The sequence below is a fragment of the Myotis lucifugus genome, unplaced genomic scaffold, assembly GCF_000147115.1.
Source record: "Myotis lucifugus unplaced genomic scaffold, Myoluc2.0 scaffold_95, whole genome shotgun sequence".
In the NCBI taxonomy this organism is placed as follows: domain Eukaryota; kingdom Metazoa; phylum Chordata; class Mammalia; order Chiroptera; family Vespertilionidae; genus Myotis; species Myotis lucifugus.
Window position 1 is genome coordinate 187264 of NW_005871143.1, and position 16140 is coordinate 203403.

Here is a 16140-nt window from a genome sequence, read left to right on the forward strand (position 1 = left end):
AGCATTTCTCCCTCGTTTCTGTTTGCCTCCACCATAGCAAAGGACAATATTTACTCCTAACTAATATGGACTCCGATGTATGCTGTACAGTTTGATAAAAGCTAGCCCATTAAGCTAATGATTAGTGAACTGCCTTGAGTCACAAATTTAGGAGTGAGCGTAGTCAAGGAAATAAAGAGGGGAAAAGATATGGATTATATTAGGCAGCTAATTATGTAAAGGCAACTCTTGGAATGCCTTTCCTGTCTGTGAATGAGGCTACAAATGAAGCTCATTGATTGGAAGCTAATTGAATCAATCTCAAAGAAGGTTAACAATAAAGGCTACAGAACAATTCTTTAGTCTTTTGAAAGGTACTTACATAATCACCGTCCTGAGGGATAAGTATATTCATTTCAGATGACTTGGCACTCACTATCTCACAGTCTAATGCATCTTCACTGAGGTATATGTGGCAGCCTTCTGTCTTATTAATGGAAATTGTTGGCACTTTTCCCATGACCTGAAGTAAAAAAAAATAATCTAAGCAAAGAAATAAAGATTACAATATTCCCAAATAAATACAACACATAGGCCTAACCAAGCGTTAGGAATAGCAGGGTCAGAGCTGGAGGCTGGTTAAAGGTGCGGTCTCCAGGCTGAATTGGTGGGTGTCATTTGGGGACAGAATGAAAGGACCACCCAAGGGGATTGTCAAACCTCAGGGTCTCTTTCCTGAGACAAAATAAAGGGATAATTTGAAAACAGCAGCTAAGTGTTGAGAAAAAGTCTCACAACCCTGTTAGTGGATTTGAAACATATATTTGATTTCATGATAAAAAGTAACAAGATGCATTGCCTTTATGTGCTTAAAATTTTAGTTTTGACAAACTCTGTAAAAGTTGTATTAAAAACAAGTGCTAATATTGTCATTTAAGAGCAAAGAAATTATTCTTGTAATTGAGATTTCTCCTGAACCTAAATAAGAATAAATAAGAAACACTACAATTCTTTTCACATAAGTCCTTTGCTAGATAAAAATCTCACTGGCTGAATGTGAAGCTTAAATGAGAGAATGAGGGTCTAGGTATTTTGAAATGTATTCATTTCAGGAGTGAAAACTGGAGACTTCGTTCAAGCCACTCATTGTATAGGTAAAAGGGACCATACACAAGAGGAGGAGATTCTTTGTATTGTTTACAAAAATCTAAGTGCTATAAAAATTTTGATCAGTCTTGAATGTCTCTTTTACCAGTCAGTTTTCAGACGTCCCCCCAAATCTCTATAGGGGTAGACTGTTCCCCCAAATGACCATATTACATCTCTATAATTTTCCTTTTTGTAATGGTAATTGAAGCGATAAAGACATCTCCTCTTTCACCCTGAAGAAAAGACTGGATTGCAAACCAAAGGAGCAACTCCTGTTGATAGTGCAGGTGATGTAAAGAATTCCTTTGGGGGAGTCTAGCCAGGTCACCACACTTCTCTGTTTTCTCCTCTCTCCACAGAAACTGGACACTGATTTGGACTTGAGCCCCAGGCAAAAAGAAAAAGAAAAAAAAAGAAAAAGGCAGAGGTAGTTCAAGGTCAGGTAAGCACAGGGCTTTGCCATAAATAAAATAGAATAATAATACATATATCTATATTTCAAAAATGTGTCAGCAATAATGTTTTGGCAATCTAGACTTGTTTATTTTATAATGCTGAAGAGCATACACGTACTGACCAGAACTGCATGAATAGCAAAGGAATAAATTGCCAGTGAGTCGTAGGTGGTTTGTTTATGAGACCGAGTGAGGCCAGCACATTATGCTCATATAGTGTATTTATATATTGCTATACTAGTATTATGTTAATAATGCTGAAACGCCCTGCAAATCTGAAAAGCAATAGTAGAATTTAAGAAATAGCTCCGAAATGGTAGGAATTGTCATTTCCACAGCATTTTGGTCGATGCTGTAGAGAGAAGGTTATACACACGCCCTTCCCCCTGGTAGTCTGTGAACACTTTGAGAACAGAGATTGCTTCTTATCAGAACTGGGCCAAAGAGTAGCTCCTCTGCTGAGTGGCAGGTGACATGTGACCTTGCCCAGGCCAGCGCTCCAGCATTTAATACATGTTTCTGGATGAGTTTTGCTTTTCAAAAATTTATTTCTCCATAAAAATTTCCAAAATTTCCATGGAATCCCCTAGTCTCTTCTCCCATAACATGCACTCTTTTCTGGGATAGTTTGCCAAAACTAGAATTGCTGGGTCAAATCATATTAACTTTGGCCCATGCCCTTTTCTCCCTTTCAATCTTTTTAACAGCGGTATTGAGGTAAAATCTGCAAACATAACATTCACCTAGTCTAAGCGTACAATTTAATTATATTTAGTGAATTTACAGAGTCGTGCAACCATCACTTCCATTCAGTTTTAGGCCATTTCCATCATCCCCCAAATAACCCTGGTGCCCATTTACAGTCAATCCCTGTCCTCACCCCAGGCAGCCACTAATCTGCTTTCTGTCTCTCTGTGTCCAGGCCCTTTTAAAACAACGTAGTAAATGTATTAAATAGATAATGACATCCACTTGGTTTGAACACTCAAAAGTTCAGAAAGTATTCAGTAAAATGTCTCCTGTCTCTGAATTGCAGATGGCTTACCCTTCCACATTTTTTTTACCCTTCCACATTTTTAGAAATCCTGACCATATCCTTAAAAAATTATGATATATTTCAAACATAGAATCTTGTAAAAATATATAAATACAGATATGCCTGTCAAACAGCTTTATCAGAGTTGAGCATTTGGCTTATTTGCCTTTTTTAGGACTGTAATCTTACAATATCTTTGAAGATTACCACCCACCACCTCATTCACCAACCTTTTTCTCCCCCCAGATGTAACTAACTCTTCTGAATTCCGCGTTTATATAACCTTCTGTGTTTGTCCCTTGGGTAAAGTGACCTTGAGCCCTCATAAGCATAATTAACATGTGCGTATTGTTTTGCACGTTTTCAATCTTTATGTAAAGGGACACATTGCCAATGTCTGATTCTGTAACTTGCATTTATTGCTCAGTGTGGCTTTTGAGATTTATGTTTCTATACATGTAACTATAGTTCATACATTTTAACTACTGTACAATATTCTATTAGTGGAATTTATTTATTCACTTACCAGTTGGTGGACATTTAAATTGTTTTTTTATTGGTATGCATGCTACTGCAATAAACATTTTTACACATCTCATGATGTATGTACTAGAGCTTCTTTAGTGTACAAACCTAAGAGTGAAATTGATCGGGCACAGGCTATGAATGTCTTTGACTTTATTAGATGGTGCCAATTTACTCTGCACAGTGAGTGGGATAGATTTATTCTCCTAACACCAAGGTATCAGAGGTCCCATTGTTGCACTTTTTTAACAACCTCTGTACCATGAGACTTTAATATACCACAGTCTGTAAGCTGCACTGTTGTGACATACATGAGCTTCAGCTAATATGTCCCTTGTAAAGTAAAGACAGCCTGAAAGCAAAACTTTTGAGTGTGAAAAGATATATGTAATTATAGTACTAATTTGTATTCCTATTTCTGTTAGGTGGGTCATGAATATTTTCACGTATTTATAAAAAATTCAGTTTTTTTCTTTTCTGGATTGCCTTAATATTATTTGCCCATTTTTCTATTGGGCTATTGTTTTTTTTTTCTTAATGATTTGTGTTAAGTTCTTTATAAATTCTGGTTACATTCCTTTTTGATTATCTACAAGTGTCATTTTTCCACCCATGGCTTGTCTTTCAGCTTTGTGTCTGAAGTCTTTTACTATATAATTTTGAATTTAATGTAGTTAGATTCATCTGTCCTTTTCCTTACAGTTTGTGTTTATTGACCCCAAAAGCAATGAATGAACAAATAAAACAGACAAAGAAAGATACAGACAAGAGAATGATGCTTACCAGAGGAGAAAAAGGCTGGGGAGATGGCAAAAAGGGTAAAGGGGGTCACATATATAGTGACAGAAGGAGACTAGATTTTGGGTGGTGAACAAACCATGGAGTATACAGATGTTATATTATAAAGTTGTACATCTGAAATTTATATTAATGTTATTAACCAACATTACCTCAATACATTTAATAAAAATGTTTTTATTTTTAGTTTTATTTTTTTAAATATGTTTTATTGATTTTTTACAGAGAGGAAGGGAAGAGGAATAGAGAGTTAGAAACATCGATGAGAGAGAAACATCGACCAGCTGCCTCCTGCATACTCCCCACTGGGTATGTGCCTGCAACCAAGGTGCATGCCCTTGACTGGAATCGAACCTGGGACCCTTGAGTCCGCAGGCCGACGCTCTATCCACTGAGCCAAACCGGTTAGGGCATAAAAAATGTTTTTAAAGTGTCAGTGATGAAAAGCCCAGTAAAACAAGAAAGATCCATAAAACTAGAACAAAATTTTAACAAACATTATTAGGAAATATCAGCTACTAAGGGGTAATTAGCAATATGAAAAGAGTGAAATCAAAGAAATAAGTTATACTTGGCCAAAGGTAAGAAGTCCTTTAACTTTTTGCATAGTATAAAATCCCATTCAGCTAAATCAAAATTATTAAAGGGATGCAGATTTTCTCCTGTTTTGCAAATTCAATTTCAACCCTATTTTCCAGATTGTATATCTGATCTCATTGACTCTTCAGAAAACACCTTCCTCCCCCCCTGCTTTTCCTCAGAATCAATAGTTTCCTGAGGGGAAAGATTGTCTTCAGGATGGTGTTATTATGTTTGGAGAATCTCTTGGTATTTTTTGTTCATTCATTAGTTGATTCATTTAAATCTCTTACTCATCAAACATTTATTGGACACCTACTATGTGCAGGTACTTTGCACATTCTGGGGCTGTAAAGATTAATGAGTTATTTTTGAAATAGAGGTGGTAAACCAGTATTTGGAGTGCACAATAGAATGTATTCTAATAGATTGAAAAGGATGAATCAACACTGCCTAGGAAGTAAGAGAGGGCTTCAGAGGGGAGGTGATGATAGAGCTGTGTTAGAGGGAAAGGGAACAGGAGTGTTGTGGGCAGACACGAAGGGCCTCTTGCAGGCAGACTGAATGGTCTGCGCAAAGCCATGCTGGGGGCAGAGCATGATTAAAGGGCACTTACCTGCATCTGAATATCCTTAGAGTTGATCACTTCCACAATGCCCACCACATTGTCAAACACCAGACCAAACTTCTTACAGTTGTCTAGGAAAAAAACACTCCACTAAATATACACATCACATTTATACAAGCAACTTATCACGGGAACTATAGAGCCATAGTTCTGCCCTACCAATTGTAATGGAATTTATTTTCCCTTTTATCTGTATGGTAGACTTGTCGCACTTGAAAATGTAAGCCACTTGTTTCAGTTCAGTCTCTGATATCACAAGGTCATTCCTGTCCTCTTGGTACTCCTGCGATTAAAACATATGCAAACATTAAATGTAAGGATGTGTAGATAAATTGAATCCATTGCATACTGAAATTACTATGGAGCTCAGTATGCATGCATTATAGCTTTTTAATATGTTCTTTCTTTTAGACCATTTTCTTACAGACCAAACCACAAGTCTCACTTTGTCATTGTAATGTTGGGATCAGATGGAACCACTGGTTGGAAGGGGGGTTGGTGCCAATTTGCAAACAGTCAGGTATCAGGCACCCTGGTTAGGGGCTGGGGGCTGGAGCAGGGATGGGAGAGCTTTATGCTGAGTCTGGATGCTGAGTCTGGACTTAATGATGCTGCAGCAAAATCTGCTGTGTCAAGTACGAGTTGGGCAAATCTCAGTGTATTTTCAGACCGTGGTAACCTTTCCTGTGGTTTTGGTCCTCAATCTTTAGGGAAGCCCCTGGGATTGGCAGGGGGGCACTAGCTTCATTCAATGTGTCTTTATCCTGCTCACGTGGTGGAGGTGGCGGGTGAAGCGGTAGGTTATATCAGCACCACCATCAATGGGGTAGAATGAAACATTTTACAGCCGATCAGAATGGGGCGCAGATGAACAGTTTATGGAAAGAGTGGTCAGACTCATAGAGACAGAAAGCAGAGTGGTGGCTGCCAGGGGCTGAAGTGAGGGGGGTGGGGCGAGGAGTTCGTGTTTAAGGGGTATAGAGTTTCTGTTTTAAAGATGAAAAGAGTTCTGTGGATGGCTGGTGGCACAAAGTATGTACTTAATGCCATTGAACTGTTCACTTAAATCAGTGGTTCTCAACCTTCTGGCCCTTTAAATACAGTTCCTCATGTTGTGACCCAACCATAAAATTATTTTCGTTGCTATTTCATAACTGTAATGTTGCTACTGTTATGAATCGTCATGTAAATATCTGCTATGCAGGATGGTCTTAGGCGACCCCTGTGAAAGGGTCGTTTGACCGCCAAAGGGGTTGCGACCCACAGGTTGAGAATCGCTGACTTAAATGTTAGGATGGTAAATTTTGTGTTACGTTATTTTACCACAATTAAAAGTAATTTTAAAAGTTGAAGGAAAGAATAAATGGGAAATAATGATAAAAAATGTTTATGGAAGCATCCAAAAAAGCCCTGGTTTCTAGTGTAGCCATTTCACTTGGATCTTTAAGGCCCTGGTACAGTTTTGCCTTTCGCCAGAGCGCGTCAGGAATAAAGGCTACAGGCTTCACTCACCACTCTCCACTTCTTCCCTTCCAGCTCGAACACAGGGGCATGTTTCTGAAGAGGACGTGACTGGGGAGCCTTGGGGCCCGGAGAGTGGCTTTTGGTGGGAGATGCAGTTTGCCCTCCTTGAGTCCGCAGGCTGGGGTTCTTGTATGTCTTCTGTGCATCGGTGACGTGCCGGAGCCCTGGGAAGGCAACGCAGAGACACAGTTCTGTGTAGGTTATGCAAAGGGAAATGTCCCTGTCTTCTTAGAGTGACACGTGTAAACAGCACAAGAATTTTTTTTAATGCTATTTTCATAGCAGTCAAGTTAATATGCAGAATTTGAGACGTGTATAAGTTAGAGTTAATGGAAACACGGTAAGCATTTTTCAGTTTGAGGAACCTCTTCTTTAAGGAGATAAGATGACAGATAAAAGTTCTGCAAAAAGAAAACCATGGTGCCAAAATGGATCACCTGATTTATTTCTCCCATGGCTAAATCATTCCGCCCAACAGCCAAAAGGTAAGGGCACTGGGGATGTGCCCGCAACCCAGGTACATGCCCTTGACCGGAATCGAACCCGGGACCTTTCAGTCCGCAGGCCGACGCTCTATCCACTGAGCCAAACCGGTTTCGGCGAATTTTGGGTTCTTAACTGCCATCCTAGTTCATAGGGACACTTATACTATAATTCCTATTACCCATGCAAAACTACATTTGCATAAGGCGTTTGGCAACAGGACTTTATTAAATGTTGTATGATTTTTAAAAAAATTAACTGTTTACTGTGAGGAGAAAGTAGTTCAATGATATGATTCCTTGACAAGCCTGTGCAAGGCTTGAGGACACAGGTGCTATTGTTTGTCATTTGTTATTTTTATTTCACTTGATCTTGATGCCTGGGTTGTAGATGGTGCCATAACATCAGGGGCTGAAGTGTTGAGGCAGCGTGCAGTGGTCGATTTAGAACCTAGGGTCTTTGAGTTCTTTCTGGTCCGCCCACTGAGTCCATCTACCCCGAGATGAAGACACTGCAGGCTCCTGCCTTCCCCGCAGCAGCTCCCTGTGTGCTGGGGACTGGGATGGAAGGGTGCAGCCATCACTGTGGGCTCTGGGGGACCTGGGTGCCTCCAGGAAACAGCTCCAAGGTGAGAGCTGATGTTTCTCACCTTTCGTAATGGCCTCCCCTTGGTTCAGTTGTGCAAATAAAGCTGAGCGTGAAGGGGAGGACTGCTCTTTGCTGCCTTCATTCTCAAAAAGTGGAGGTGGCCCGGGAGGAGGCGGAGGAGGCGGGGGTGGAGGAAGGCCAGGCCCAGGGGAGAGGGCAGACAACGTGGCTGCGGCTGAGGCCACTGGACCCTGTGGGAGAGAGCAGATGGAAAGCACTGTGTTGAAACTGATGTCCTTGCCCAGCACTGGGATTTTGTTAATGTCACTTACAACCAATGTTGCCAATGAGGAATTGGGGTGCAAGACTCACAAAGGGCACCCCAGAGGTACGCTTGTACATCATGGGTCTGTTTGGGACGACCTGGGACCCAGAGAGGGTTCACCTTGAGAACATGGAGCATGACTCAGCTGTCCAGACCTGTCAGTAGAAACTCCACACCCTGGATTCACGCTGCTAACTCAGAGGTAAACAAAGCCATACTCACAGATTCATGTCCAAAGTTCAGAGTATGAAGGAAACTGAGCCTTTTGCCAATGGAGAAGCATAAGAAAAAAGTGGTCCAACTGGTAAGAGGATTCCCTTTTTTGGAACACTGGGAATTGCCACCACCAAAGAGCGAGAGAGTGTTGAAAAGTATTCAGTGAGTATTAGAATCTTCTTGTGCAACTGAAGAAAGAGATACTGAAATCCTTTCTCTGGAACTCATTTTTCTAGTGTGATGCCTCACACTGACCCCCCAAGCAAGGACCACGTGTGACCTGGATGCTGTCGTGCCTGAAGGTGGTCAGGGACCAGGACCCACCTGAGGATTTGGCTTCTCTAATGCTGAGGGTTAACGAACCAACTAAACGCCGCAATATCTATGCTTAGTCTTACTTTCTTTGCTATGTGAAGTGCAACCCTTGTTCTAACAAATTGAAATGGCAGTAAAAGGTGATAGACAATAGAGGGATTTGTTTTATCACTTCGAGAGGACTGCGGCTTGAAACTGGTAGGAGAGAAACACATACAAATAAAGCTGTCTTACATACCATTTTACTTTTAAATTCTGAAGAAGAACACTGTATTCCTAGGATAAGGAATTATTTTTTCCCAATGGTCACACAGTTCTTGAGACTGACCAATTTTTTTGGATGAAAAAAAGTAATAAATTTAAAAGAGAGTGATGGAAACATGGCTTAAGCTCAATTGTTTTCAATACCAAATGCAATATGTGAAACATTACATAGTGCTAAATATTAGCAAAGGTAGCATATCCTTATTTTCCTAAACAACTCACTATTACAAGGGGTCAATGTCAGGTTTTTAATCTGTGGGTTTTTTAGTTAAAAAAAACAACAACAAAAAACCCCACATGATTTTCAAAGTGCTTATATGGTCCCTATTATGTGTAGAATTACCTTGAAATAAAAATTCTCTTAGTAAAAATTGCCAGTTACAAAAATAGTCACGGGGATGTACAATAGAGCAGAGGGAATGTAGTCAGTAATGCTGTTATAACTATGCCAGATGGATATTAGATATACCAGAGCGATCACTTGCTAAGGCTTATAAATGTCTAATCCCTCTGCTGTACACCTGAAACTAATATAATATTGTATGTCAACTATGATTGAAAAATACATGTACAAAAAGATTCTTCTCTATTCATAAAGCAGATCTTAAAAACCGAGCAGGCTGGAGATCTCACCTCCTGGAGGAATAATATGTGATGGGTTTTGTTTCTAAGGAAAACCAGCCTGACTCCATCAGGATTTTCGGGTCAAGCAGAAAATGATCACACAGTTCTTGAGACTGACCTTTAAAAAAAAAAGGGTATCTTAAATGTTTCTATTGTGTTACTGAGGTGAAATGTGAGACTTTGCTCTGAATCATAAAGAGCATAAAAGATAAGCTTTGCGCATCAAACAATATCCCAGCCCTCAGCTCCAGACACTGAGTATTGCTTTTACTCATAAGCACATAATAACTCAAGTAGTCAGTGAAAGGACAGCCCTTTCTCCCCCGTCTGAAACCCGGCAGCTTTACAGCCCTCCTATTTGTGGAAAGGAGAGACGACGCTGGCTTCTAAATCGCAGTGATTTACATGGCCCCCTGGCTCTCAGAATTCAGAGCTGCTCTCCAAGAGCCATAAAAGGACACTGAAACCAATAAGCCACATATTCAACTTTTTGGAACTTTGATACGTTCAGATGGCCGACCCAGGAACACTAAACAAAGGATTTACTGCAACAAATGTTGCATATAAAAGCCAAAAAATAAGAGAACTCAGGACCAGCTGAAACTCTGCCTTCGGCTTATCCTTTGTGCGTTCGGGCTCATGCCAGGATCAGCCGCAGGGAGAGCACAAAACTAGGCTCTGGTTTCCAAGGGGACTTTGTAATTAGCATTCCGGGGCTTTGCTGTGTACGGTGCACTTGAAAGCAAACTCATTAGACATTCCCTTAACAGGAGCTGTGTGGGCCGCCCCTGGCAGCGCGGTGGCTTCTTTCTCCTCTCCTCCTCCTGTAGGGCATCACAGCACGTGATACCACAGCCTTCTGCGCATGTGCCTACCCATGAGTGACAGCCACATCCACTGGAATCACACCCAACGTTAAGTCTTCAGACGTTCCAATAAAAACAGAGGGGAGATGGTCAGGGAAGGGAAGGCAGCCAAGCATGCTGGAAAGTCTAGTATGGGCCAGGCACTAATTGTTTCCATTCATTTAACATATATTCAATGTTCATTATAGGACAGGCTTTTGCCGGTCTCGATGCCAAACTTGTCTGAACCTTAGCATCATCTGGGAATCCTGAGAAATTCCAAAACCCCGGCCACGCTGCAGAAACACTCTCCGGGGAGGTGGGACACAGGCATCGGGTTTTTTGAAGCTCTCCAGGCCAGTGGTCGGCAAACTCATTAGTCAGCAGAGCCAAATATCAACAGTACAACGATTGAAATTTCTTTTGAGAGCCAAATTTTTTAAACTTAAACTATACAGGTAGGTACATTCAACTTTAAATTCACGGTTTTCGTCTTCCATTTTTCTTTGCTTCTTCTTTGTAACCATCTCAAACAGGGCACCTAAAAAAATGTTTCATTTTATAATAATAAAGCCACCAACACAAAAGAATTATAATTCTTAAATTGATGACAAAAATACCTGTAGGATTTGCAGCTGGTTGGAAAAATACAGGTAACTTTATGCTTCGAGTAGGTACTTTTGTCACCCACGCGCGATTTGCGGACGTGACTAGCACTAACCACTGCACAATGAGACTGCTGACTGACTGGCTCACTCAACTCGGGCATGAATCGCACGAGCCTCCCCTGCGCTGTGTATCCTGCGGCCACCTGTGCCGAGTCTCCGGTCGCCCGACCAACCAACACTCCCCACTTCTGCTAATGTCACTTCTTCAAAATAGACTCGCCCAGGCCAAAAACCGACTTCTGCGCATGGGCCATGAAGTTTCAATCGCACTGTACCTGTGCACCCGCACGTGGTATTTTGTGGAAGAGCCACACTCAAGGGGCCAAAGAGCCACATGTGGCTCATGAGCCGCGGTTTGCCGACTACTGCTCTGGGCGATTCCAATGTGCTGACAAGTTTGGGAAAACCATTCTATGTGCTGAGATTGATTATAGTCATCACAACAGTATTACCAGAACTGTATTGAAATCCTTTCTTTCCAGAAAATAAAGCAGGAAATCAGAAAGGCTGACCCAATATTAAACGGCCAGAAAGTGGCAGATGCATAACCCAAGCACATACCTGCTTGATTCTAAAACCTTCTTCAGGATCGGTGGTTGCCTGAGGTGGGGGTGCAGGGGAAATGGGTGAAGGGTGTCAAAGGTACAAACTTTCAGTTATAAAATAAGTAAGTCCTGGGGATGTGACTATAGTTAATAACCCTGTATTGTATAGTTGAAAGTTGCTAAGAGGGTACATTTTAAAAGTTCTTATCACAAGAAAAAATTGTAATTACATGTTGGATGGATGCTAACTAGACTTATTGTGGTGATTGTTTTGCAATATATACAAATTTCAAATCATGTTGTACACCTAAAACGAATATAATGTTATATGCTAATTATAGCTCAAAAATTATTTACAAATTAAAGGCTTCTTCAGGGAAATCTTTTATACCATATTCAGACTTTTAAAAAAACGAGTCACTAGTCGAATGAAAGAACCAGAGGTATGGGCTACCTGAAGACATATCAGGTATGTAGTGTTGCTCTTGGGCCTTTTGGAGTTGGTGTGAAACTGGCTTCATTTTTATCTCCACTACAGCTCGCTCTATCCCTCTATCGCCTAAGCAGCTGACCAGCGCCTACAGCCACCCTGGAACTAGGCTTCATCCTCTGAGGACATAAGAAGTCTTGGGTATTGTCCTAGCTGGTTTGGCTCAGTGGATAGAAAGCCTGCCTGTGGACTGAAGGGTCCTGGGTTTGATCTGGTCAAGGGAACATGCCCAGGTTGTGGGCTCGATCCCCAGTAGGGGGTGTGCAGGAGGCAACTCATCAATGATTCTCTCTCATCATTGATGTTTCTATCTCTTTCTCCTTCTCCCTTCCTCTCTGAAATCAATAATAAAAAAACAAAACCCAAAAGGAAGTCTTAGGTGTTGACACTGGTACCTCAGCATCAAGTCACCGTTGATGCTGGTTTGCTGTGACCCTGTGCTCTGGATCTGGAAACTGGTCTCCTGCCTTCCCCATTTTTCAGGTTCCAGTAATGGGGTACTTGCACCTAAACCTTGGTTCCCTGCCTATTGCTCAAGCTGTTCTGGGATGGAGACCTAATTCCCCTGCTGGGGACAGCTGTGACGTAAGGGCATTGCCTCTCAGTGTGGTTTCCTCTTAGAGAGAAACTCTCATGGCAGAGGTAACGCCCCAGGTTGACTAGACTGAACAGGAAGCAGTGGCTCAGATCAGGGCCTGCAGCCTCAGTTGCCTGTTGAGGGTCCACTGCTGCTCATCCTCAGTGGGATGGAGGCCCCGTGAAAAGCAGAGCTAAGCGGGAAAGGGGCACTGGGAGAGGCAGGCTTGGCACGGCTCACACTCCGTTAGGTCTGTGTAGTGATATTAGAAGGATCACTTCAGAAGGGCAGATTGTCTGGAGGTGCTGAGACCAGGGCTCCAGGAACCTGAGAGAGTCCTGGGAGAGTCACAGGGCAACATCTCATTAGCCTGCAGAGTGCATTAATTTCCCAGGACAGAGGCCACGGTGCGGGTCAGATTTCCCATGCAGAATAAAACTAAGACATCAAAAAGATGCTGTTTACTTGTAAATTACCCAAATATTTCTGGTCCTTCTAAAAGAACCCTTTTCTTAAGAAAAAATTCTTTCCTGGTATGTTTTACCCTGACAATTACTTTAATGGTATTTCTATGGCGTAGAATTATACATCTAAAAGCTCAGGACCTACAGGATTGTGATAGCCTGGGACTGGCACAGGTCACGTGGATTGGAAAGGAAAGGGGAGGAACCTGGAGGGAGACTCAACCTTGGTTCAGCAGCCGTGACTCCCTCCGCCCCCAAATGCTTTTAAAGACACGACTTCATTAGGTTGATGAAATGAGTCTCGAGTACCTTAGAGCCCCAGACTAAAAAAAAAAAAATGGAAAAAACAACATTTCATTCAAGTCATGTTAATAATGGCTTACAACCTAAAAAAAGAAAAGCAGCACATTTCTGATTCTAAGTGGCCATATTCAGGGGACAAAAGTTCACTTATGTTGCAAGAACACAGCACAAAATCTAAAAATGCTGCTTTTGAAAGCTCTATTAAGATTAATTTTGAGAGCAGATGTTTGATTATATACTTTTTTTTTTGGAGGGGGCACAAAAGACTTCAAAAAATGTCTGCAAATGCCTTTCTCTAAATTAATTTCAACTGTCCCGGGAACAGCTGCGTCCTCTGATATTAAATATACGAACTATAACTACCAGATAATGAAACCATTGTATGTGACATGTGGAAAGCTTGCCTTTTTTGCTTTATACAAATACATTATATAAAAATTATATATATTACATGCAATGTATTTATGTACCAATGTGCATCGACTTTTTCATTAAATGTTACTTGAAATAATTACTGATTTTATTACTTTATAATTTAGATTTTATTCTGAAAGGGAAAGTACTTCTAGCTCTTAAATGAAATCTCCACATTGTTTTGCTGTTGGCAATTACACATGTACTTAACAACCCATTTCTATCCCCAACGACAGACACCATTGCATTAGTTACCCAGTTAATTTGGGTGCAGTCTAGCTTTGGATCTAAATAATCTACAAAAAGGACTCCAATTTTCCATTTTGTTGAGTTTGTACAAAGCAGAATACTGGTACTTTTAGACAGAGGTTTTATGTCTTTGTGACAAAATTAAGCAAAATGTGAAACACTGCTGCTTAAGTAAAAAAACACACATACACAAAACACAACTATCAGCTACAAAGAGAAGTTTCCCATCTAAGATTTTCTGCTTAATAATTAAATTGGAGATTTTCAACTTTCACACTTTAAATTCTAAGATTTTTCAAACCCCCAAAATTAGGGCATCAGATGATTTGGTCTAAATAGACTCTAACTCAGTGGTCGGCAAACTCATTATTCAGCAGAGCCAAATATCAACAGTACAACGATTGAAATTTCTTTTGAGAGCCAAATTTTTTAAACTTAAACTATATAGGTAGGTACATTGTTATTAACTTAATTAGGGTATTCCTAAGGCTTAGGAAGAGCCACACTCAAGGGGCCAAAGAGCCGCAGTTTGCCGACCATGGCTCTAACTCTTTAATAGATGGGTTGAAAAGTGAATTAGAATAAGTTGGGCTCATTTGTCAGTTCATCCAACAAATTTACCGAGGTCTACCTTGCAAGGACCTGGGATACGATGAAGAAGGAGGCATGCATCCTATTTGTTAAGAAGCTTATAACCCAGTGGGAGTGTGAAGTATATAAATAAGTTAACTGCAGATGCAGCTGGACATGTGCCATGTGTCACATGAGCCAAGGACACTGGGGGCACACCGGAGGGTGTGGCCATCTCTCCTCAGGAGAGTGGGCCCAGGACAGGCTGCTGTGGCCACACCATCCAAAGCTTTGTAGAGAACAGAAGTTCTATGAGAGACAGAGGGGTTGGTTCTTAGCATGGGAGAGACGTAGATCTAAATAACATTAATCTCCAACTCTAAGAAGAGGTCAGGCAACCTATATCTTGGCCTATGCTTTTACAATTTTTTGAAAAAGCAGAGAGCAAGAAAATAAAAATAACACGTGACAGTGTCTTGGAACAAGTGGATTGTGTTTCTTATCACCGAGCTTTTGTTGATGTTTTTTCTATAAAATGAGCTTAGTGATAGTAATGTTTTGAGCCACCTGTCTTTAAATATTTGTGGAGAGCACAGATAAAACTGCAAAATAAAGCAGCTGACATGTGGTGGTGCTGTTTATGGGTTTTACCACTCCTGCCCCCTCCTTTCCTCATGTCCAGCTCCCCCCCCCGCCCCCCCCTCCCCACAACACACACACAGCTGTCCTCTGTTTCTTGGTTATATTCTCTCTTTAGCTGTCCACCCTGAAGCCATCCTGGCCCACTAATCACCTGGATCAGTGACAGTTGACATGTGCCCACTTACAGACTTTAAAGCAGTTTAAAAATCTCCAAACCATTTAATCACAGATACACTTACATTACCATGCTAAAACTACAGGAATTCACAATGTTTTATAACCGCCCGTTTTTTTCAAATGCTGTTTTATTGATTTTACCAAAGAAAATGAATCTCAAATGGTCCTGTGTAATATGAGAAAAATAAGAGGATGATTAACTTCTCATATACCAAAATAGGAGGGAGGGCTTAAAGCAGTGGTTCTCAACCTTCTGACCCTTTCAATACAGTTCCTCATGTTGTGACCCAACCATAAAATTATTTTCGTTGCTACTTCATAACTGTAATGTTGCTACTGTTATGAATCATAATGTAAATATCTGATATGCAGGATGGTCTTAGGCGACCCCTGTGAAAGGGTCGTTCGACCGCCAAAGGGGTTTCGACCCACAGGTTGAGAACTGCTGGCTTACAGGAAAGAACTATCAGTTTCAGAACCCAAAACTAACTTTCTATATACATAAATCAGAAAGTTTGCATAACAGCAAGAAATGCTTTGCAAATTCGTGATTTGGGGTTTGTTTATAGTTTCGATGTCAAAACAAGTTGCTTTCTATTTTCTGAAAGATATAGTTTGATCAAGAACTGAGTCAAATTGATACATTTCCAAATTTGTAAATTTCTGTATTTGCAAATTTTACATTCATATTGATATCACACTTTAAAA

At 40.9% G+C, this 16140-nt stretch overlaps 1 protein-coding gene across 1 annotated transcript in view; it reads right to left on the reverse strand.

Annotated features, from left to right (window-relative positions):
* The window catches only part of CAP2 (cyclase associated actin cytoskeleton regulatory protein 2), a 128716-nt gene that overhangs the window by 5665 nt on the left and 106911 nt on the right, over positions 1–16140 (reverse strand). The window contains exons 8-12 of the mRNA XM_023756487.1: positions 7806–7995; positions 6662–6837; positions 5309–5432; positions 5138–5220; positions 362–502 (exon numbers count right to left, since the gene is read on the reverse strand). Of these exons, the coding sequence (XP_023612255.1) occupies positions 362–502; positions 5138–5220; positions 5309–5432; positions 6662–6837; positions 7806–7995 (714 nt within the window). The remainder of the gene's footprint in view (positions 1–361; positions 503–5137; positions 5221–5308; positions 5433–6661; positions 6838–7805; positions 7996–16140) is intronic.